The following is a 22,285-nucleotide window of genomic DNA, read 5'->3' on the forward strand; positions in this document are numbered from 1 at the left end:
GACAGTGATTTGCCTAGACAATGTATGCCACTGAATTAACATCAAGATGGGCTAAATGGAGCAAGAGGCGAGACTCCTTTTTCAAAGGGGAGTATCTTCCTCTATGGTCTCAATTACAGGAGATACTTTGGTGCACAAAACATTTAGGCAACAATATCTGGGTGTCTTTTGGAGTCTACTGTAACCAAAGAGAAAGAAAGGCCGGAACTAAAATGCAAAGAACAAAAAGAAACTGTTTGGAGACAGGTCGGCTCCACTGTAAACTTTTCCTTTTCTCTCATAGCAAAACCTGATGGTTGTCTTTGAAAAAAAAAAGTGTCTGTATCTAGGTCCCTGGCAGTGATTTGCCTCTGGGAGGGCCAGCAATCTATTTAATGACTCCATTGACGTCAATCGCATAACTGAAATACTTACTAACATGCATGATTCCAGCTTTCAGGGGGAGGGGGTGGATGGTGTCTCTCGGCAGCGTGAAAACACGATGTGGAGTCCTGAGGAATGGACTTAGCTCTTTCTACAAATACTGAGAGACTAGATGCTGCTGGCCCCCCCAGTCCCATTTAATATGAGAAGAAAGTTTCCCTGCTGAATGAAGAAATTAATTCTTCACAAGTCAAAGCAGCCATTAATAAGCAAGACATTATTTTTGGCTCTGTTTGCTCGGGAGAAACATTTTAGCCATTCACACTTTAGCTGACATACTAATGATTTTGTAGTTACCTGTACTTAATTTTAGACATATATGAAATAATTGCAAATCAATGCAGACAGCTCAGTGTTTGTGTTTGGGGGTAAACTTTTACAGGATGTCTATTTTAGACAAAAGAGGTTCTTTCAAACCATTTAGGGAATGCAGCCAAGAACTGTGCAGCTTTTCTGTGCAGTTATATTCTATGATTTTGTCTTATATGTAAGCTCTTTACACATTCACAGTGTGTAATTAAGCAGATTGTCCCAGAGATTCAGGCCACACCCATCATTCCAAACACTGAAGAAAATGCCTGTTCTTTTTCATTTTCCCCTTTCTTTCTGCAATTTCCTTTAGGATCTTCTTTATTCTGAGTGGTCAGAACCTTTGGTAAAATGATTGATCATTTCTGTTTGCTCACATCGTATTCCTGCCTGACGCTTCTTGCTCAATGCAGAAACCAAGCAAAGGTTGGGTTTGTGCTGGCCATCCTTTCTAGTCATCCGACACGGATCGGGTCAGCTTTCAAGCCATAGTTGACCTCAGCCAGAGGTCCTCAGGGGGACCTCTGCCTGCATGCATCCGTCTTCTCTCAATCTAGACCCTGGGAGTTCTAGCAAAGCCTTGACCGTCTGAGTTGATCAGGTCTCAAGCCCCTTCTCTATTTCTTGAACAAAATATGCCTCTGCCACAATTACGTAGATCTCAGAAACAGTCAAAGTGAGGACACATGAGGAGTCATGTGGAGAAATAGGTTTCCGGAGAGGAAGCCTCTTCTTCGCCTTATCAATTGGTAGCGTCATCCCTTCCCGTGTGACCCTGAAGCCTATTAGAAGGACTTGGGCTCTCCAGAGCCTGGGAAGAACCTTAATTAAAGCTGTTGCTCCTCAGAGAGGTCAGCACATTCACGCTTTACTGGAAGACGTATGCTTTCTCGTCCTGGCTCTCCAAATACAATCTTTCCTTTGAATAAATTTTTAATTGACTCCTGTTGAAAAATCACCACAGTTAATGCTGTGGACAACCAGGCTGAGGCAGACGCTGGGTGTGCGGCCGTCTGGCCTGGGGACTTCCAGGCAGTTAGCTCTTCGGTGATGGCGTTGACATAGTTGGTGGTCATTTCACGTGATCCACCAACTTCTGGGTTCCTTTAAAAACATGAGGTCTGTTCTAAGGGGTGACATTCACAACTTTTAAAGCCAGTGGTACAGTTTAGAAGAAATATTATCATAGGGCACCCTATTCCTACACATCACTCTGGCTGCTACACACCTCTGTATAAGATACAGCTTGGTGTAAAATCGAGTCATTTGTGTGACTCAGACGTGAGATGGTACTAAAAGCAACATTTCTCTCTTCCTTTCATGTAGGGAAAAAAAAACCCTTCTGCAAAGGCAGTGGCCCCTTAGTCATTTATCTCCTCAGTAGGTTCTTTAATGACATCGTCACAGAAGCAGATGAGATGCATGCAGAAGCCCAGGACAGAGAGTATAGAGAAAGTAAGACAGTTTTCCCGTAATCACACTTATGAATACACACTGATTTATTTTTCCAATTATCTGGTATGTTTGCAATCTTCCATTTTGAATATATCCAGGTGAAATGATATGAGTTCCTGCCTTGTTTCAGACTTTTTTTCCGTTTACTCTATTTTTTTCCCCTTTCTGTTTAATCCTATACAGGAAAAGCCAAGAATTCATGCATCAAAAGAAAGTGATTATGTTGGTAAGTTGAGCTGCTCATTAACCTCAGCCTTAGAATTTTCAGCACACTCAAGAGGATATACTGTGACTTCCCCAACCTATGCACCACAGGCCTCAAAACTGTTCATTCTGGGTTTAGCCCTCATTACCCTATGGTGGCTTTCCCACTTCATCTGCAGAATGTCACCTTCATAGGCTTTACTCTTTCTGTTCAAAACCTTCATGAAGACACTGACCTAGAAGCAGGTACCAAATTCACCCCAGTACCTTTTAATAAACAACAGACAATGAAAACCAAACAAAACAGAAGTGAGTACTTTCCTGAAACACAGAGATACCGGGTCATTATTACCTTTATGGGAATTTTCCTTCCAAGTCCAACTTTTACATAGTTCTGGCTAGTTTGATATTTACTCTGCTCCCACTATACAGAAATGGTTTATCACATTATGACCTCAAAGATAGGAGAAAGGTGCAGCCTCTGCCTTCAGGAGTTCAGGTTCCCACTGGAAAAGGTACAGTGCCAAGGAACCAGAGTTCATTGGGAATTAGAGTGTTGCCATGCACAAAACAGGAGCAATCATGCAAAATAAAAATGACAGGACTTTTGTGTTGAGCCCCAAGGGCTGAGAATCACCTTGGCCCAACAGCGGGAGCAAAGGTGTCTCACGCAGAGATATCTCACCCAGAGTTCTGATTGTTCAACAACAATCACATTAAGTGTAGGAATCTCATCTGTGTTGGGAGAATTCACTTCTATGGAATATCACTTTTCATTTATACGAATGAAGAAGCAGCAGAAGAAAAAGGGGTAGAAGAGGAAAAGAAGGAGGGAGAAGAGGCGGGGTGGAGGAGAAGAAAAATCAGGAGAAGGGAGAAAGGGAAAGAGGAAGAAGCCATCTTCTCAAAGCTGCCTTCTACCTGCTACACACAATGGAAGTCAGTCAGGCTTTGATGACAAAGTATGTTGTTGCTGAATGCACTCAAACTATCGTCTTGTACTTCTTACTTCTCATACTTCTATCAAATAGATGAGTTCAAATTCAGTACTTCTAAATAAACGCCTGGTTTTCTTTTCATGAAAACCTAATGTTTTAAAGCACGCCCCAGCGCTCCATGCTTTTGCTCGAAGCCATGTATTTTTCATTCCGCTTTCGAGCTTCTATTTAAACACGCCTCTTTGTCATATGCTGATAAATATTAAAATAACAGGAAAAATCTGCCCGACTTATTGAAGCTGATAATAAGAACAAAACACGGGATGTGTGCCTCCTCCCTCTTCTTCTGACTGTGGTTAGCCGTTGGGAAGATTTTTGAACCAGTAATTATGTAATAATCGGTACCACCACAGTCTCTTCCCAAAGAAAACCCGGGATTGTTGTAGTTTGCCACAAAGACAGACAAAAAACAAATTGCCTTAAGTATATTGTCACTTCTTTGCTCCATTGTTTCAAAAGCATTTAAGAAAGCTTCAGTTGCCAAGTTGGAGCCAATGCGCCAATAATCATAAAACATCTTTCAAACAGTGTTTTGGCTAATGAGTTCATTTATAGAACCGTAAGCACCCTATACCCTTCTGGTATGTGTTTGTATTTATTACAAGAGAAAGCAAATGCACTCTAAATACCCAAATTGGTGTCGGAAACATGTTGGCAGAATTAGCAAACAAAACCAGCAAGGATGCCTCGTGCGTAGGCCAATAAGATGAAACAACAGGCAGTTCCTAACAGCTCCTTTGATCTCCCAGTATCCAGCTCAGCCACACACTAAGACCCCGCTCTGTTTCTTTTTATACCTAACGGAAGTGGCCCATCAGCCCGCTGAGGTTTTGAAGTCTGTGGGCAGAACACTGTTTACTGCTTTCTAACTCATATCACAGGGCTCTGGGTATACTCACCTGCCTTCACGTCTTTCTTTCATTTTTTCCCCCTTTTTGTTCTCCATCTTTTTTCTTCTAAAAGTTTTAAAAGTGTATACCACAAATACTTCAGAAGTCAATGAGCAAATGGAATCCGCTGCCTTTGTTCCTTCGTTCAGAAGTTCATCATTTGTAACACTCCTGAGATACTTACAGCCATCATAATAGTAGAGAGAGCATAACATCCAAAGGGGAAGAATCTGAGTGTGTGTGCATGTGGGGGGGGGGTGGGAGACTAGCGCTGGTAGATGCCAGGTGACCATGGTGAGAGCATCTTAGTTCTCCATGGGGTTTAGCTGCACTTCCCTGCTGTATGAATGAGGCAGGCTCAAGGGAGCAGAATTCATGGACTGCAAAGAGATTACCCAAGTGGTTACATGTGACATGAAAAACACATGTTCTGTGTTGTCCCCTTCCCAATAAACCTTCCTCTCAGCAGATTTCAAGACAGGCTGATGCACAGTATTGAAAGATGAGATGAACCAAGCTGGGTGACCTCCAAAAGAAACACTTCGTGACCTGGAAGAACCTTTGGATTCCCACCTGGTTGGGATGTGGAGCAAGTTGTAGCCCTAGCTGATGCAAGGGGGGTGGGGAAACCATTAATGAGCCTTGGGGATCTTGAGCTAATGTGGGCACCCTGTGGGGGAGTGTTTGAGGTTAGCACTCCTAGGGTTCACTGAGGTCAGCAAGCTGAGGTCAAGTTGTACTCTTGACATAGGCCTGCCTCCTTCTCTCCCGGAAACAGCAGGACCACACATTTAATTGTGAAGGCCTAGGCATACAGGGAGCACTTTGTCTCGAAGTATTTTTAGTTTGGCTTCACTTAGGGTGAAGGCCCAATGCATCTTTGAAAAAAAGTCATCAAGAGACACGATGCTGAGGGTTAGAGTATGCCTATGAATGCTGTTATTCAAATAACAGGTCTGAATAGGAAACACAGTTATTGCTTTGAAAGATGGAGATGGGTCTCCTGGCATTGGCCTACCTTGCAGGCTGACTCTGGAGACTGGAGCCTGACTAGCCGCTGGCGACCTCCTGTGGAAAAGCAGAAAGAGAGGCTGAGTATGCACTGAAGAGCCCTCGCCCCTTCCATGATCCCTGACCCCTGGGGAGATTTTCAGGGCATAATGAGCAACCCAGTGACATAAGGCTTTCTCCGGAAGGCAGGCTCCTGGAACACGGGTAGATGATTGCAATTCTCTCACATCCAGATGGCCTGGAATTTCCCTCAGCACAGCATCAGGATGTGGCAACTCGCCAGGAAGGACGTTGTTTACCTCAGATCCCTCGCCAGCCCCTCCATTTCAGGTTTTCTGTTAGGGGAGTCTCTCAGCAAAGGAGACTCTTGCTGAGGCCTCACTCCAGATGTTAGCATGAATCCCCGTTAAGGACAGAAAGTCACAGCCAGAGGAACCCTTAGAGATTTATCAGTTCAGGAACGGCATTCTTTTCACCTCAGGAAACTGAGATGTTTAAGAGGACAAATCATTTGTCAAATGCCACACACGACAATTGGCCACAGTGATCAGGGTTTCTTAATAGAGACATTGGCTTTCCTGGGGGAATGAGGGTTCCATTCTCCATAAAATCCTTACAGCAAGAGGCAAATGAAACAAGCAAACACACATTCCGTTGCCTGTGCAACTCCTCCTATCTGTATGTATGGGGGGTATATCGTATGCAGAGATGCATGTGTGTGTGTGTGTGTGTGTGTGTGTGTGTGTGTGTGTGTGTGCGCGCACGCTTGCCCATGCAGGAGTGGGTGGAGGCTAGAAGATGAAGTTAAAATGTTTTCCCCAAATATTTCTCCATCTGGAACAGGATGGAACAGTGACCTCCCATTTCAGAGCATGGCAGAGTAACCTGCAAGGCACATTAGAATATTTTGCTCCAGGCTGCTTTCGGCCTTCTGATTTAGTAGACCTAAAGCAGCCCTGCCCCTTGGGTCCCATGCAATGACCTGCAGTCGAACCTGCTCCTTGGGTCCCATGCAGGGGTCTGCAGTCAACCCTGCCTCTGGGGTCCCATGCAGTGGTCTGCAGTGGACAGATGTGTCTGCGTTTCTGACAGGCTGCACTTCCCAGAGGCTGCTGGCACTGATTGGTCTCACACAGAAGCCCCCTCAAAAGCCCTGATAGCAAGAGTCTACCCCACTGAGGAGCAACAGGATGTTGCTGATCAAGAGGAGGCCAGTAGTTCTGGATGCAACTGTCCTGACATTAGTGAAGGTATCCTAAAGGGAGACACTTAAAGAAACCTCCCTTTGGTTATCAGATTACTGAGACAATGGACCCTAAGAAATTGGAAGTTTTCTAGAGGTCTCATGCTGGAAGAGAGAAATGGGTGACCCAACCAGAGAGTGAGCTTGTCTCTCTAAAGAGGTCCACACAGTACCAAGACCTGGTCAGACTACCTTACAAGACAGAACCAGAGCTGAGAGGATGATGATGATGATGATGATGATGATGGACCAATAATGGGCAGGACCACAGCTTGACCAGAGCTTGTTAGTTATAGGAACCTCTTCCTCTTTAGGACCCATCAACTTTCTGGCGAGGAATAGGGATTCCCGAACTACTGGTGGACTATTGACGGAACCAGTCATTGGTAAGAAAGTATTATGAAGAAGATACCAACACACTCTCTGGATGTGTTAGCACGTCTATTTAATATGCTGTCTTGACCCTGGGGCTGCCCACTATGCATGCTCTGTCACACTGCTGCGACTCTGTAGACATCTGGCTGGGCAGCTAACTCATTTGTGTAACTTGGGACTGTGCTCAGGCAATTCTGCCCATACTCTGGTGTGAGTGGCCCTCATCCGTGCCATCATAGTGCAATGCAACCCCCCGACTTCCCATCTCTCTCTTCAGCACAGTGGAAAGAAGGTAAAGAAAGACCGAGTCTCACTCTAGTTGCAGCCCTGCGGTCCGGCATGGCATTTGAGTGATGCCCATTTCACTGTCTGCCCACTGGGTTCACTGAACATTGAAATGTGCGTATCTTCCCGAGTTCTCCGGGAGGCTTTTGTGAAGAAGACCGCGAACTAGGTCTTCTTTAAATGTCAGAAACATCTTTCTGAGTAGCATGGTTACTCATATCATCCATTTTTTTTTCTCCACTATTTCTCTGAATTTACCACATTATGTAAATCTTTTGTCTTGGAAGTTACGTTGTGAAAGTATGACCTTTACTTAAGGTTGCTACTTCAGATAAGCTGTCCTGTGTAGGTGCAAGGGCTGGGCTTATTCAGTGCATCTCTATTTGTTGATAAGTGGTCCAAAACGAGGCTCAGTACACTTTAGTGAATGGATGCCTCCCAGAAGCCACATTACTGTTGGTAAGACATAAGACTGGCAGCCAGAAACTGGTGAGCTCAGGGGGAAAAACAGGCTACATGCTGCCTGGTTTCCCGCGTCTCTAACTCAGGAAAGAATGGGAGGAGGTTCCTTACCTGGCTGCTGAAGATGTTGATAGGCATGGGGAAGGTGGTGTGGCCACAGTAGTTAATGCTTCAGCTTTTCAGCCTCAAATTGTGGAGTGGAGAGAGAGAGAGAGAATGAGCCGCAATAGAAGCCAGGAATCTTAATCCCAGTCCTGACTCTGGCACCTTCCATGTATGTAGTCCCTGGCAACTCACCCAACCTCAGTTTCTTTCTTACTTGAGGAGAGCAGGCAGTAACTTCTATTTCTGATGATTTACAGTGCGTGAGGGCCTGTGTGAGGGGCTCCCGTACATTTCCTCACTTACTCGGAGGAAATTTGGCTAGGTATTTTCCATATCTGAGGTTCAAGATTTTTATGATTCTCAGCTAATTTAAGTCCCATGCCAAAATATATAAAGCTCTGAAAGACATTCCAGATATACACTAAAGAAGATGGTTATTATTTTTTTTTCAGAGAACGTGTACGTTGTGATCCAACTATGCCTTTGAAGAACGGTGAACGCAAAGATGACGCGATTCTCTGATCATCACGAGTGTCCCTGATTGCTGACGGAAGATGGAAATGACCACCTCGGCTACTGAGTGGTGAGGACATTCAGTGACACGGCTGGTCTTTTGGAAGCCATCAAGGGCTTCAGGGAAATGTTTCTGAATTGAAACAACCCCAAATGGAAAGCTGCAGCTTTCAAAATTAACTCCCGGGACAACGGAAGTGTAGAGTTTAATTTGCCAGCCAAGAAATACAGGTCTGATCCCTCGTTTCATTAAGGTGCAAGGAAACCTCCTCAGCAGAAACTTTAAGATTTTCACCCTTTGGGTGGCAGAGCTCAGGCAGACAATGGGCTGCTTTTATACAGAGCAAAGAGCCAAAAGATAAAAGAAACCGTAACTTAGGAGAAGTATAGTTCTATGTGGAGTTCCTTTTCACATAATAAACCACACTAGCCAGATGTTCTCATGAAAACCACTCCAAGGACATAATTACTGCTTAAATGCCTACATTCAAGACAGGGAGTGGCACCCTGGAACCCACGTTAAATATCCCAGAAAGCAGCTTCTAAATTCCATGGATCTTACAGCTTCAATTGTTAGCATAAGCTAATGCATGTGGGTGGGATGGGGGATGCTCCTCTGAAGGCCATGGCATCCCTGGTAGACAATCTTATCTTCACTTCCTGCTCTTTGTTGGTGGGTACTGATTACCTAGCAATAGAGTGGAGCAGATCAATGGACCCGCAGCTCTCCAGCCTACTGCTCCCCACGCTACTCCATTTGTGGCTTAAATCTGACAAAGAGGTGCCCTCAGCTCCCATGGGGAAAGTTCTTGAGGATTTGCCTTTCCTTATATTTTTGTCCTTTGATGTTGATTAAAAGAGATACTTTAGATGATCAAGCTTGGATAGTAGTTCACCACTGAGAAAGGAGGATTGCCATGAGTGTGAGACCTGCCAGAGTCACATAGTAGGGTGATGAATTCCAGGTCAGCCCGGGTCATAGAAGAACAACCTATCTTAAAATTAAACCATCAAAAAGCCTCCAGATAAATAGCAAGATGAACTCTATAAATTACAAATGCGGGGTCTTCAGGATCAGCGAAAGCAGATGACCAACTCCTGGAGACACACTCCCACATTTGGACAAATGTGACCACAGTGGTCATGATTTGAGAGCTGGTCCTCAGTCTGAGAATGATAATGGCTCTAGGACCATTCTGTATATAACATTTAGGGTCTCAAGATACTGCTCCCTGGAACTGTGTGTGATCTGGAACATACAGGGCTATCTGAAGACCCAGTTCTTGAGAAAGTGTCATCAGTGTATTCATCAGCATGACTAGACTGTCTCCCAAAACTACCCACACTTCATGCTAAGTGTGTAAGAAGGAAATACACACCGCACTGAGAGTGCTGTGTGTACCGACTCCTTGGATCTGTGTAGCATATTGGTTTGGTCCCGGGCATCTTTTACTCATCCTCCTCCCTGTCTCCACCTGTAACATTCTGACTTGGTGCTTCATTCCGAAAGAGATTGGCTTAGGTTAATGTTTGCTTTTAGCCTCTTTGGTCATCCTGTACCAGAAGCTGTTCCCACATAACTGCTCAAGCCATCCAGGGTTTCTTTCTGCACCCGGAGGACTTAACTGGTATCCTGAATAAGAGGAGCACAGCATTGAGAGTTGGGATACTGGGTTCAAGGACAACAGATGCTCACTAGAAGCTGTGAGGTGGTCACATTCAGGTCATTTAATCTCACCCAGCCTTGACTCCTTAGCCATAAATGGAAGTAGTAATTATCTCTGTCACAACTATTGCTTGTGGAGCGCATTGCGGAGATAATAGAGATAAAAATTCCCCTAGGTTCAACAAGACTAGTCTTCAGTTATAATAGTTCACAGTTACCATACCATATGTCACTTTGAGTGCTTTATGATTACTAATCCATTTAATCCTCATAATAATCTTATTTTAAAGTTTAGGAAACTAAAACCCCAAAGAAGATAATTACCTTGCCCATGCATATGATTTCCAAGCAGTAGAAACTATACGATGGCAACACATACAGTTCCAGAAAACCAATTATATGGAGAACAGTATGCAAGGGTAAGGGAATTCTAAACTTGGCAGAAATTTTCTAAATCATTAGTGGATCTATCCCGTACTAGTTCTCTATTCAGAAACACATATTCACACACATACACATGAGATATTTATGAGACATAAAATACGTGCCAGACATTCTACCACAGTCTGGTGATGGACAAAACCCCATAAAGGACAGTGTGTGACAGGTTATGAGCATGCTGTCGGGCCAAATGGAGACCACTCGTCATAAAAGAAGTCAGAGTAAGTATGGCCATGCAGACACTGGCAGGGAGGACGACAGTTCAGGCAGAGAGAGTCCGTGATCAGGGTGGAGAGGGGTAGACAGAAAACTGCCAGACCTCGGTTGTTGAACATACGCCTGGGTGGCTGGAGACGTGATCTGACTGCTCACTGATTAACCACCCCCCCACTTCCTGTTGGAACGTAAGCTGCGAAAGGGCAGGGCCTTGTCTGCATGGACACTATGAGGTCATCAGTGCTTAGCGTACAATTGAATGGCCAGTATTGGTTGTAATTATGTACGTGCAGGAATGGCTGAGTCGTGTTGTATGAAATAAATACTGGTGGGGTGGATTAATAAATGAATAAACAGGAAGAAAATCTCCAAACCAAGTCTTTTGGGTTCTGTGGTATTGTCTGCGTGTCTGAGTGCTGAAGCTTGCGATTTGCTTTCTGTTTATGTTTCAGATTCTGGAATATCTTCATTTACACGGTGAGAAATCTGGGGATGAGAATCAAGGCGAATAGAAAATGGTGTGTCTCATATGCACTTCCCATAAATAACTTGACGGGTACTCGTACACAGTAGGTTCTAATGAAACTAGATACCACCTGTCACCTGAGGTCAGGTGTGGATCGTTTCATCTTGGCATCATATCTGAGCTCAAAGAGTCTGAATTTTAGATTAGGTATGTTCCCTCTTACTGGCTCTAAATATAATACAACTAACTTTCCATCCCGTTAACTACTGGACGGGGAGGCATCTCGGGACACAGTGCACAAGCATCTATACTGCTCATAAAGACTGGTCCACCGCAATGCCCAGGCACGAGAATGACACAGTCACACAAACAGCGTGGAAGAAAACGCACTCTGGTGGGGCGTACAGAAGAGTTGATGAGAGACCGTGATGTGGTGAGATACCCTACGAGTATGCAACTTGTTCTCGCAAGGATGCTTAAATGATAACTACAGGACCGTGAGAGGAAAGTGATTGTTCAAACTAGCCTTTGCGTCCCTGTGCCTCATCTGCTCTATCAGACTCTGGATGGAGCTGAACAAATGACAGATGAATAGCTTCATGAAGACTTTGGATATAGATATTGACTGCTGACTAAAAACTTAGAGAGTCAAGCTTTAGAGCCAAAGTTTCTTCCTTTTTCTTTTCTTTTTTTTCTTTCCTTTCCTTTTCTTTTTTTTTCCAGGCAGGGTTTCTCTGAAGCTTTGGCCTGTCCTGGAACTAGCTCTTGTAGACCAGGCAGCCCTCGAGCTCACAAAGATCCGCCTGCCTCTGCCTCCTGAGTGCTGGGAATTAAAGGCGTGGCCACCCCTGCCCGATTTAGAGCCAATGTTTCGTTAAGCCTACAGTGAGTGCTTTCGTAAGCTAGTGGCTTTGTTCCTAAGGGCTCGAGTTCTGTTTATAAAACAGGCGGAGTGAGTGGGCTTGTGGCCCCTCTCCTAACTCCCCCCAAGATCATGGACTCTATCACCCTCTGAAGCTATGTTAGTCTTTGAAGCACAAGTGAACTTTGTGGCCCTTAAACTTTCTATTTTCAAATGCCTTGTGTATGGAGGTTTAACATGTAGGGCCAATTTCTAGGCAGTGTTTGTGCTCAGTGTTCTTCAGTGTTTGGGGTTTCTGTTGGAGGGAACTGTAATTCGGCTTACTTGTTGGGAGCTCCTTGGAGATTCGTCAGCAGAGTAAAGTTGTTCCTTACACTTCGCAAGCTGGCGAGAACCTGCAGGGACAAGGTTTCCGAACCGGTTAGGGTCAAGGACTGCATTTAAAAACCACACAGGCAACAGGGTGGGGATGGGCTTGATACGTACATACCTGGGCAAACGGAAGTGAGAGAAGTAAAGTGCATCAGGTCGTCGCCATGCCTGGTGAACACAGAAAAGAAGCAGAGCAGATGAATTTCAGTAATGACACACTAGTCACGCAGCAGGTTCATCACTGTCAGAAACCCACCTGTTCCAGTAACCCTTCTGCGTGGGAGGACGGTGGGAGCTGTGAACGCCAAAGAAAAACAGCACCCAGGTCATGATTGCTGGCTTGGCGGTGGCTCCATCTAAAGCTTTGGCAAGAGAGCATGTGTCCTCGGGGCATACAGTCCCATTAAACGGCAGGCCCAGAGTCCTATAATTCAAACTGACTTGTGGATTTGAGTGCCAGAGCCAGGAAACTCCAAGGGAGGGCCGCCATGGGCACACTGTGCATGGGAAAACACGGTACGACAGTCCGGATAAAGGGCAACACTGGATTTCCTGGCTTTTGTTCATTTGAACCGCAGCTTTAATACCATTTAAACACAGATTCTGTCTGGGAATCCCATTACTTTTTGTTTTTTAATATACTTTTTTTTCCCTCTTAAAGGACCCAAGGAAAACTTTTTTAATGGGAATGTGAGACCGAGCCTACTAAAGCGGGTAACAGTGACACTCATTTGGTCCCGCAGAAGCTAATATGCTCTGCCTCCTGCTTCATCAGTCTGTACCGGGGACCAGTGAAACTTGTGTTTGCCAGCCAAAGCGCTCTTTCCGGGTTTTGGCAATCTGCCTTTCGTTAATGGGCTAACGACCTGCCTTCAGCAAGTTGCTCAGCTGAAGGTTTGAGAACCCGCATGGGCCACCATCACGAAATTAGGTTTAATTTGCTGGCACCCTATGAATCAGCCAACACGGAAGCTGATGGCACCAAGCTCCCCTCCCTGTCTGGCACTACCCCTTTCTGCCTCACCATCTTCATGCCAAACATGGCGCTTCATCCATGATCATGTTGAGGGTTACCTTCATACTAAAGAAGGCACCTGCCTTTGGTACCAAGGCACCATGTGAAGGCAGGTTTCAAGCTAAAGCTGCAGGAACACATGCATCCAATAAGCTACTCTTCTCTGATGCCTCGCTAACGTGGGGGTTTCCACCCTTGTCCCTTAGATAGGCACTCTCTGAGAGTTCTTGGAGGCCCAGTTGGACCGTGAGAAGAAATGAAGACGAGCTGAGAAGTCATGTGATGGGTCTCTGTGAACATTATCTCAGTTAACACTGGCAATGCAGGGTGAGGCCGGGCACGATCCAGGTGATAACACGCCAGCAGCTGCTAACTAGCACCTGGCTGGCAAACGGAAGATCTGAGCCTCTTTGCTTCCTAAGCCTGTTGAGTTTTAAACACGATAGTTTCTATTCTATACTTGCTTACATAGTTGACAAATCAAATTATGCGGATACCACAAGTCTCAAGGCCAAAATATAATAAGGGAGACCAAAAATATTTTTGAAGCTACAATACATATCAAACAAAGAAAGAGAAATGCAAATAAAGGATACTGGATGAGACCCAAAAGAGAAATTAACTATGGTTAGTGGAAGTAAGGAGGGCTTGGCTGAGTCAGGAGTGTTTGAGATGAACTTCTAGGGACATAGCCTGTAAGAAGGCAGAAGAGATACCTATGACAGAAGAGAGTGGTAGTAGCGGAGGGTCTGAAATGGGAAAACAGTGGGTGAGCTCCCTGGTGTCTGTTAGAGCAATCCGCTATGGGTATGGAGAGAGTAAGCTTAGAAGGCCCCCATACACCCTGAGGCTATGGCACACACAGCCTGCTATATTGACAATTCCCTCAACAGGAATAGGCGAGCGAGGAGGGCTCTCAGGGACATGGGAGGTGAGACAGACAGATGGAAGAGGATTTCAAGAAGCAAAATACGGGGGTGCTGAGGACAGCATGGCAGGGAGAGCCCCGGGAGAGAACGGCAAGAGGGTTCCTGTGGAACGGCAAGAGGGTTCTGTCAATGAGAAAGAGTAGACACAGCCAAGAAGGAACAGGAAATGACACGACAAGAGACGCCAGGGATCTCTTCCGAATTCAGCACTTACTTGCATAACGAAAGAATATTTTCATTTTAAAAAAAAACGAGCATCTGAGAAAATAGTCACGAGCAAGAAACCAGAAACGTGCATAGGAGTTGGGAGTTGTCATGATCCCATGGAAGTTTTGGGGTGCGTGTTGAATTTCAAGGAGCTCAGACACCACCTAGATGGCGCTATGGACCGGGTGAAGTGGTGTGTCAGAGTTAGGCTTCCCCAAGCAACAGGGATAGTTACAGCTGGGGGAGTGGGAGGTGGGGGGAGGTAGGCATGGCTTCATGCATAGTAGTAAATGTAAACTAAGGCAGCCACAGGAGAAGCTCAGGGCTTTCAGAAAGGAGCTAAAAGGAGAGTCAGAAACGGTTGTTACAAATGGTACCTGGTGGTTTGCACCCAAACTGCCTGTGTTTTCATACAGCGAATGTCTGGATGGGTGAAAGACCTTGCTGTCTGTTTCAATTTTGGAGATGAAACTGGCGTGATTCATAACATACAAAGGCTGATTCGGAGCACAGGAAATTGATTTGGAGTCAAGCGGGATCTTCTATGTCTCCTGAGTTTCTAGAGTTTTAAATATGTGATGACAATCAAACGATTTAGCAAGACAAAACAGGCACCACGCCATAGATCTGATGTTGGGAGTAAAAACTATATAAACTAATGATCACAGAGAGGAAGGCCACCATGGCCCAGTGTCAACAGGACTTGCCCAGTGGACTTTTGAAGCTGTGGCATCAGGATATTCAGAAACAGGAGTGGGTTGGAGGATTGCCTGTACTGGATCCCTAAGAGCATTTGAGCAACTAACTTAATGTTGTATGTCAGATCATAGATGGTAGGGAAATGAACCGATTTAGAACAAGAATCAGAAAAGAAACCAAATAAATTGAAACAAAACCTTCCCAGATTGCAGAACTATTTAGAAATCATAACTATGCTATTTTAAAAATTAAGAATAAGCAGAGATTGAAGTATCAAAATATTTGACTATGGATTCTTATTTAATTTTTAATTTCCCAGATTAGAGAAAGGCTGTGTGCCTTCTCTGAAACAAGGTGAAATACTCAGAACCGTTACACAAGTACCCTCTAGTGACAGAATCGGAACATTACACTCCTCTACTCTAAGCATGACCCCTCCAAGCTCAGAACAGCTTCTGCAAATTGGGTCTTGGACTTGAGAGTGTAGGTCAGATCTTAACCACAAACAGCTTTCTTTTTAGAAAGCAAAATTGCTGCTTCTTACCATTAGACTCTGAGTTTTATTAATTTACTTCATGGTTGTTGTTTTTCACTGTATGTGGAATTGTCTTGTGTTGGGCTGTAGTTGATTTCAACAGATTTAGAATTGTGGTTGCTGAGAACACACATCCTGCCCCTGCCGGCGTTGTCTTGTTTCCCAGATAATTTATTAACCAGTGAGAGTTAGACAAGCCCGTGTCTCTTCTCTGCAAACAGGGGTTCTGTAAGAAACTGAGGTATCTTTCTGGCAGATAAAAGCATTCTATTTATTTAGCCATAGGCATCAGTAATGGCTTCTTTATTATTGAAAATAATAAATGTTATTTATTAAATATAAATATAAATATAAATAGATGTTGTCCGTCTATCTTCTGGCTGGTAACAACCTCTTTAAGATACACCTTCTTTAAGCCTGTCCCTACTGCAGTCTAGAGGACTTGACTTTCTACTGTACAGTAGTTACAGAATGCTTTTGTAGACATTGCTGGGGTACTAGAAGGAAAGTACCTAGTGACAGGAATGATGCTGTCATCTACCATGTTGGTCAGGTGGGAAACTCCCCTCCGCTTCATTCTACCATCACCCATGAAGATCTGTCAGTCCTAATCCACAACATTTCTTACTGGTCAGCCAAGCCCTCTCTGTTGTAGGTCCCCTTCCTTGATGTTTACATACAGGTGAGGCCTAAGCTGCCCCCGTATTCACTCTTCAGTTCACCCTTTCTCCTGAGCTCATTTCAAACCCAGACACATCGTGATGTGAAGTCCTGCAGCTTCCCACTGCCTGGCTGCAGCAGGCAGAACAACTCCTAGGCTTTGCACAACGGGGGTGAAACCTGTTGCTTCACCGGCCTCAGCTCTCCACAGTCCTTCTTAGAGCTAAGAGCTTGTCGGTCATGGCCTTTTTCCTGTGCACGCCCTCCGGTCCTCCTATTCATTCTCCAGCTCAGCTAGCTGGACCTCCTCCCATAGACCAGTCACTTCGCCTGGCCAGGACTTCCAGAGTCTTGTACAGGGCTCTCTAGTTTTGTCTTTATTTCTGAATGTATTAAAGCTGCTATCTGACTTATTCATCGCTTAGATTTTTGAAGGCACAGAAACTTCCTTAATGTTTCCATCTAAGTAAAGATTCACTAAAAGAAAGATTGCCATCTAAGATTCACTAAAGAAAGATTGAACATGGTGCATAGTGATACTTAGAAGGGCAGGGAAATCAGAGGTGAATATCCTTATTTTGGGGCCTCGTGTGGTTTGCATCCTGGATCTTTGCACTGGCTCGCCTACTGGACTCCTTGGGTTCAAGCCTCTCTTCTCGTCCCATGCTTTCCACTTGAACTGACAAAACCGTAGTTCCTACCACACCGAGGATATAGGGAATAATGAATGACATATGCAAAGTATTTTAGCACGTGGCACACAGGCAAGGCTTCATCAATGTATGGTTTTACTTACAGATAATTTGGACCATAAGAGAGATCTCATGTCTTAACAGCCATGCTAAGCCAAGCAAATGAAGCAGCTGGGAGCCTTAGGTACCACACTGTATTTTTTGGTAGTCTATCAATAAGCAGGTTTTTAAATTTAAATGGTCTATTACTTGTGCTTTTCATCATGGTTTTTAGGTCTCATTTCCTTTGACAACTCTCTCACAGGACTTGGCATATGTCGGTGTTTAAAAGGTCCTTCTATGGGGCTTTGCAGATGGGATGACCAAAGAAGAAAAATATGGAGCCTCCTCCCCAGTGACTTTGCAGGTGGGCTGTGGAAACTTTTTGTGGCAAGCAATTTCTGCTAGAGCTTTTTTTTTTTTTTTAAAAAAAAAAAAACCAAAAAAAACGGCTCCTGCTAATTTTCAGTAATTTGGGTTCCCACTGAGAAACCTGTACCACAGTATGTGAAGGCATTAGTTTAGAAATGACTAAATGACTATAGCCCAAGGAACGGAGGAGGGACCAAGAGATTGTAACATCCAGGAGCGTAGCTGAGCTTGCCATTAGGGACCCAGAGAGGACTTCGTTTTGTTTTTACCAGAAAGATTCATTGCAAGCTATTCTCTCTCTATTCCTGAAAGTTGAAGCCATTTATAATTTCCCATTTGTATTTTTAACTTTATCCCCCGACGGCTGCCTAACCTGTAAGCAATTTCTATTTATTCTACTGAGACGTCCATGAAGGGAACATGTCAAAGCCGACGTTGTCCTGGGGCTAGGATTTAATGCAGCATGCTCATGAGAAGCTTTTCACTTTTGTCTGGATTTGAATTTTGACCAATCCGCCGCTAGACTGCAGGGCCTCCTGAGAGAAGGCCGTTCTGAGCCATCCCAGAGGCCTTTGCATCAGGGCCGTGAGTAGCCTTGATTGCTTCTCGTCAGAAAGGTCTCTTCTGCAGAGACGGGAGCAGTGAGATGGGGAGATGGGGAGGGGCTACTGTTCCCTTATTGAGTTCAGTCCTTCCTACACAGTGGTAATCAGGAGAAGGGCTTTAAAGAGCCTCACTTCATGGGTCTGGAGGGATGGCTCAGTGGTTAAGACGCTGGCTGCTCTTCCAGAGGACCCTGGTTGATCCCTAACACTCACATGGTGGCTCATTCCCGGGAATCCAATGTCTCTTCAGGCCTCCGCTGACACTGAGCACCCATGGAGCACAGATATCCATCCAGACAAATAACCATATACATAAAATAAAATGAACAAAACATTTAAAAATACCTTAAAAGATAAAATAAAGGTCACAATTGAATTAGATGAAGGAAAATGTATATTCCTAAAAACAGATGACTAAAAGTGGATTTTTTTTTTTTTTAAGGATCATCACTTTAGTTTAGATGTGGACACCAGTGTGAAACTGAGTTTTCCAATGTGGCTCTGACAAAATAAACTGCCAGAGGAAACTGGACATATTTAAACCCTGTGGCTTCTCATATGGAGATGTATAATGTCCTTAAATGTCAAACACAAAAGATTTTACAGTTATGCTTAAATATTTTCCAAGCCAAACCTTCGCCCTCATTCAGCAGGGAGATTTTAATTGTACCCTGATATCAGTATGCGGAATAAAGAGGGCTTGTTTTTCTGCTATCACCTGCACTTTCCTGGGAAGGACTTATCTTTATCGTGGGCTCTCCCTACTTATCTTTATCTTTAAAAGGGGGATTTAATCAATGAGAAGAATGCTTTCTCTGCAAATGAGGACAAAGGTTTAACTCCTCCGCATGGACACTGAAAGCTAGGCGTGGCCGAGTGTGACTTTAACTCAAGCTTTGATGGGTAGAGACAGGCTGATGACGAAAGCTCCCTGGCCAGAAAGCCTAGCCCCAAAGTGTAAAGTTTTCAGGCAAGAGGGCAGAGAGAAGGAAAGAAACACTATTGACTTCCAGCTCTGGCCTCCACATCTCCACCCACATCCTCAGTGTGTGACACACACACACACACACACACACACACACACACACGGGGTGGGAGGGGAGATTAATAGAAATTGAAAAGCTAAAAGTAATAATGATGCTAGATAATTCTCACACATTTTTGCTTTTCTAGAACTGAAGTTGGCAACGCTTGTACAGGTAAACTTGGGAGAAGGTTTTACTGGTCAGTAAAGTACCCAGAGGTAAAGCTGGTGGCAAGGACGCTGGCTGCAGAGATCCTCTGAGCTGCAGGAGACTAAGAGGTCTTGTAAGTTTTAAATTATCTTCAAATTTAAACTCTCTCTATAGATTTATCTCACACGCGGAAACAGTAGACTTTCACCTGGAGGTTTAATTAGCCTGTTCTGTAAGGGCTGAGTGACCTGGAGACTCACACTGAGGTTTGGGGTGAGTTTGGGAATTAGTAGGGTAAGAATTAAATGAGGGGATACATATATTCCAAAGCTAGCCATCTGTTTGTTAAACGACATGGGAATGGGTCTGTGCCTACTTGGAGCTCCCTGCATTTCCTTTGCTCTCCCATGATAAAATCCAGACTGTGTAGGTTTGGCATTGTCTACAGCTTGGATGTCAGGCTAACAGGTAGCACGTGTTAAAGGAACCTGGCCCTCGGCACATGCTCATTCAGTGTGGGTTGTGTCTGTGCTGTGGAGTTTAGTGCACCTGTGTGTGACGCTTGTATCGTCACCAATTAGTGTCGTCTCCTTGAGAAGACACCGACTCTTGAGGAACAAGATCTTGTTTGAACCCATCTCTGGTGTCTCGTACAACTTCACTCATTTTTCAAAATCCCCTCAGTCTATCACACTGCACAGTATTCGAGAGAATCAGTAAATATAAGAAATGTGAATTTTGGTCCACTCATGACTGGAATGTTTTAGGACCATACACTACCTTAAAAAAAAAAGACAGATTTATTTGCTTTTGCTTTTCTTGTATGCATATGAGTGATTGCCTGCATGCATATATGTGCACCGTACACATGTCTGGTGCCCCACACAGGCCAGAAGAGGGTGTTGGATTCCCTGGAACAAGAGTTGCAGATAACTGAGCCACCATCTGGGCACAGGGAACTGAACCTAAGTCCTCTGCAAGAGCCAGTGTTGTAACAATTGAGCCAGCTTTCCGGTCCCCAGGCTAGAGTATTTCTATTAAGACTGCTGGCAGAGGGACCTGCCAGAATATTTTCCTGCCTGCCAGTCATAAAACATTTTGTGCCCTTTTCCCAAGAAGGTAATCTTTTGGGGTTCCTTTTTAACAGAGGACGAGAAGGAAGTGGACTTTCCCAGACTGGACATTTTAGGGAGCTTTTTGATACTTTTAACATACAATGTTAAAACCAATTAGTGGTGTGCCCAGAAACCTTTTAAGTCATGGGTTTTCAGCAACCAATTTTATTTGGGTTCAGAAATTTAATAAACAGGCAATACGAATGAGTTGTCATTCTTTAAATAAAAACAGCTATCTGCAATTAGTATCAGCAAAACAAAGATATCGCCTGTCCTTTGGCTGGTCTGTGTCTCACCAAGGAGCCAGGCAGTGGGTAGGTATGATGGTAAAATCTCACAGAAGGCCCACAGGCATGTAGCTGGATGACAGCTTAGCTAAATGCCCCGAGCAAAGGCCACTGAGCGAGAATGCAGACAACCAACCACCATTTTTGTTCTGGCCCAAAGCCTCATACCCTTACATATCCAAGTGTGGTTTGCGAAAAGTGTTAAGTTTTTCATCCCATAAATGATTCAGTTCAGGAACTAAGACCAATGAGAGTTTTCAGATAACAGATGTGAACTGAACGCTGTGTGTGAGGGTTTTGGTTTGTTTTCCTTGGATGCCTTAGGACCCCCATCAAAATTCTGCAAGTCTTGAAGACGGATGTCTTTGTCGCTCTTTCAGTTGTCTCTCCTTTCCCTGGGTTGGCAACAGTTGCTACCGCTGTTGCAGTAGGGTTAAGGATGACGTTATTCCTGAGACTGAAACCCAGAGAGGAACAGGGACGGTTTTACTTACTGCTCGCTTGGAAGCGATGAGTTCCTTGACATTGCTTTTGGTGACAAGTCATAGTCGCTATCGGATCGGTAGAGGAAGGACTCTCTGCGTTGGCTGTGCCCAGGGAACGTGGCGTGAAGCACCAGCCCAGAAGAAGAGCTGGCCTGAGGGTCCAGAGGGCTCCGACCTGGGGAAGGGCCATTTTCCACATCGAAGCTATAAAAGAAAAGAGGGACAGTCTGGTCACTTGAGAACTGCAGAGGACAGTTTTCATACATAATTTCATACAAATATGAGAATTTCCAGGCGGCGGGCACCGCGGGCCAGGCTCTTCTGGCAAAGCATCGGAGATGGTTGGAATCCTTCTCATTTTGTCCAGAGGAAGCTGAATTCTACAAACTTCACTCGTTACCCAGATTTACTGTCAATCAACAGTAACCCCAAATTTGGACCAAAGAGCAAAACTCATGACCTCTCAGCAGCGTGACCTATTGTGCCAAATTCAGAATGAGAAGCAGGTGAGAAAAAAAAAAAAAGCTTGTTGCTAATGAGCAACTCCAGAGGGGGCATCCAGCACAGCTCGAGGTGCCAGACGAAGATATCACGAGAATGAATCTTCCTAGCTGGAAGATTTCTTCCTCACATAAATATCAGCCTCATTAAAGACAGAATTTGCATATTTCTGAATGTTTTGGGAACAAAGTGTTATCCTGAAAACACTCGCTGTCTGATTAGAGAGGCCTTGCCTGATATTTAATATTCATATGTAAATTTAGCCACATAAATGACTTAATTAATCTGATAAACACCAAATTACTTGCCCAGGCTGCAGAGCCAGGCCTCTGGAGAAGAATACCACCATTGAGTCTGGCAGAAGAGTGCCGGGGAGATTCTGATCAGTGGCCCTCACTCAGGGAGGTGCCCTGGGGCCCAGTGGTATTTGGAAAGTTCCTATCTTGAACACAAACAGGAGCCCTGTGGACTTTGAACCTTGTCTCTGCCCCATCCTGCTATCGCCCTGAAGGAGCGTGTCCTTCCCACATGTGCTTCTCCCATTCCAGATGTGCTTCCTCTGCATACACAGCTCCCTTTGGCATCAGATGGACAGTAACCACCTCCCCCAGTTTCTCTCAAACCCTCACTGCTCCTCTGTTGAAGCATTGCAGAGAGATGTGAAAGCAGGCGT

At 44.6% G+C, this 22,285-nt stretch overlaps 1 protein-coding gene and 1 long non-coding RNA gene across 3 annotated transcripts in view; one reads left to right on the plus strand and one right to left on the minus strand.

Annotated features, from left to right (window-relative positions):
• Positions 1 to 22,285, minus strand: part of Pde4b (phosphodiesterase 4B) — a 429,840-nt gene that overhangs the window by 96,879 nt on the left and 310,676 nt on the right. For both annotated transcript variants that reach the window (XM_038333480.1, XM_038333481.2), the window contains 4 exons: positions 21,121 to 21,315; positions 12,425 to 12,464; positions 12,249 to 12,319; positions 5,298 to 5,347 (listed from right to left, as the gene is read on the minus strand). In XM_038333480.1, coding sequence (XP_038189408.1) covers positions 5,298 to 5,347; positions 12,249 to 12,319; positions 12,425 to 12,464; positions 21,121 to 21,315 — 356 coding nt within the window. The remainder of the gene's footprint in view (positions 1 to 5,297; positions 5,348 to 12,248; positions 12,320 to 12,424; positions 12,465 to 21,120; positions 21,316 to 22,285) is intronic.
• Positions 6,854 to 19,316, plus strand: LOC119816657. The gene is made up of 4 exons (XR_005285803.1): positions 6,854 to 6,919; positions 8,213 to 8,343; positions 17,338 to 17,439; positions 19,223 to 19,316. It is a non-coding gene; the product is annotated as an uncharacterized LOC119816657 (long non-coding RNA).

This window comes from Arvicola amphibius, chromosome 6 (genome assembly GCF_903992535.2).
Source record: "Arvicola amphibius chromosome 6, mArvAmp1.2, whole genome shotgun sequence".
In the NCBI taxonomy this organism is placed as follows: Eukaryota; Metazoa; Chordata; class Mammalia; order Rodentia; family Cricetidae; genus Arvicola; species Arvicola amphibius.